At 33.1% G+C, this 1,816-nt stretch overlaps 1 protein-coding gene across 1 annotated transcript; it reads right to left on the reverse strand.

The window, feature by feature from the left end:
• Window positions 1-578: 578 nt before the first annotated feature.
• On the reverse strand, window positions 579-905 carry LOTGIDRAFT_141416 (hypothetical protein; the record flags this gene model as incomplete). Its single annotated transcript, XM_009051220.1, has 1 exon — window positions 579-905. A coding segment is annotated over one exon (327 nt), but the record flags the coding sequence as incomplete, so codon positions are not given.
• Between the last annotated feature and the right edge of the window lie 911 nt (window positions 906-1,816).

Raw genomic sequence — 1,816 nt, forward strand, 5'->3', positions numbered from 1 at the left:
TAGAGTGTAAACAATAACAAATAGGGAAGTGTAGCCGAGTCTGAACAATAACAAGAAAGGAGTTAAGTAGAGTGTGAACAATAACAAGAAGGAAGTTTAGTAGAGTGTAAACAATAACAAGAAGGAATTTTAGTAGAGTGTAAACAATAATAAATAGGGGAGTTCAGCAGAGTGTGAACAATAACAAGAAGGAAGTTTAGTAAAGTGTGAACAATAACAAAAAGAAAATTTAGTAGAGTGTAAACAATAATAAATAGGGGAGTTCAGCAGAGTGTGAACAATAATAGACAGGGTAGTGTAGCAAAGTGTGAACAATAACCAGAAAAGAGTTTAATAAAGTGTGAACAATAACAAGAAGGAATTTTAGTAGAGTGTAAACAATAACAAATAGAAGAGTGTAGCAGAGTGTGAACAATAATAAAATGGGGAGTGTAGCAGAGTGTGAACAAGAAAGTAGTTTAGTAAAGTGTGAACAATAACAAGAAGGAATTTTAGTAGAGTGTAAAAAATAACAAATAGGGGAGTGCAGCAGAGTGTGAACAATAGCAAGAAAGAAGTTTACTGAATTGTGAACAATATCAAATATGGGAGTGCAGCAGAATGTGAACAATAACAAAAAGGAAGTGTAGTTGAGTTTGAACAATAAGAAGAAGGAAGTGTAGCAGAGTATGAACAATAACAAGAAGGAAGTTTAGTAGAGCGTGAACAATAACAAGAAGGCAGTTTAGTAGAGTGTGAACAATAACAAGAAGGAAGTTTAGTAGAGTGTGAACAATAACAAGAAGGGAGTTTAGTAGAGTGTTAACAATAACAAGAAGGAAGTTTAGTAGAGTGTTAACAATAACAAGAAGGAAGTTTAGTAGAGTGTGAACAATAAAAAGAAGGAAGTTTAATAGAGTGTGAACAATAACAAATAGGGAAGTGTAGCCGAGTCTGAACAATAACAAGAAAGGAGTTAAGTAGAGTGTGAACAATAACAAGAAGGAAGTTTAGTAGAGTGTAAACAATAACAAGAAGGAATTTTAGTAGAGTGTAAACAATAATAAATAGGGGAGTTCAGCAGAGTGTGAACAATAACAAGAAGGAAGTTTAGTAAAGTGTGAACAATAACAAGAAGAAAATTTAGTAGAGTGTAAACAATAATAAATAGGGGAGTTCAGCAGAGTGTGAACAATAATAGACAGGGTAGTGTAGCAAAGTGTGACCAATAACCAGAAAAGAGTTTAATAAAGTGTGAACAATAACAAGAAGGAATTTTCGTAGAGTGTAAACAATAACAAATAGAAGAGTGTAGCAGAGTGTGAACAATAATAAAATGGGGAGTGTAGCAGAGTGTGAACAAGAAAGTAGTTTAGTAAAGTGTGAACAATAACAAGAAGGAATTTTAGTAGAGTGTAAACAATAACAAATAGGGGAGTGCAGCAGAGTGTGAACAATAGCAAGAAAGAAGTTTACTGAATTGTGAACAATATCAAATATGGGAGTGCAGCAGAATGTGAACAATAACAAAAAGGAAGTGTAGTTGAGTTTGAACAATAAGAAGAAGGAAGTGTAGCAGAGTATGAACAATAACAAGAAGGAAGTTTAGTAGATTGTGAACAATAACAAGAAGGCAGTTTAGTAGAGTGTGAACAATAACAAGAAGGAAGTTTAGTAGAGTGTGAACAATAACAAGAAGGGAGTTTAGTAGAGTGTTAACAATAACAAGAAGGAAGTTTAGTAGAGTGTTAACAATAACAAGAAGGAAGTTTAGTAGAGTGTGAACAATAAAAAGAAGGAAGTTTAATAGAGTGTGAACAATAACAAATAGGGAAGT

This window comes from Lottia gigantea, assembly GCF_000327385.1.
Source record: "Lottia gigantea unplaced genomic scaffold LOTGIsca_161, whole genome shotgun sequence".
Classification (NCBI taxonomy): domain Eukaryota; kingdom Metazoa; phylum Mollusca; class Gastropoda; family Lottiidae; genus Lottia; species Lottia gigantea.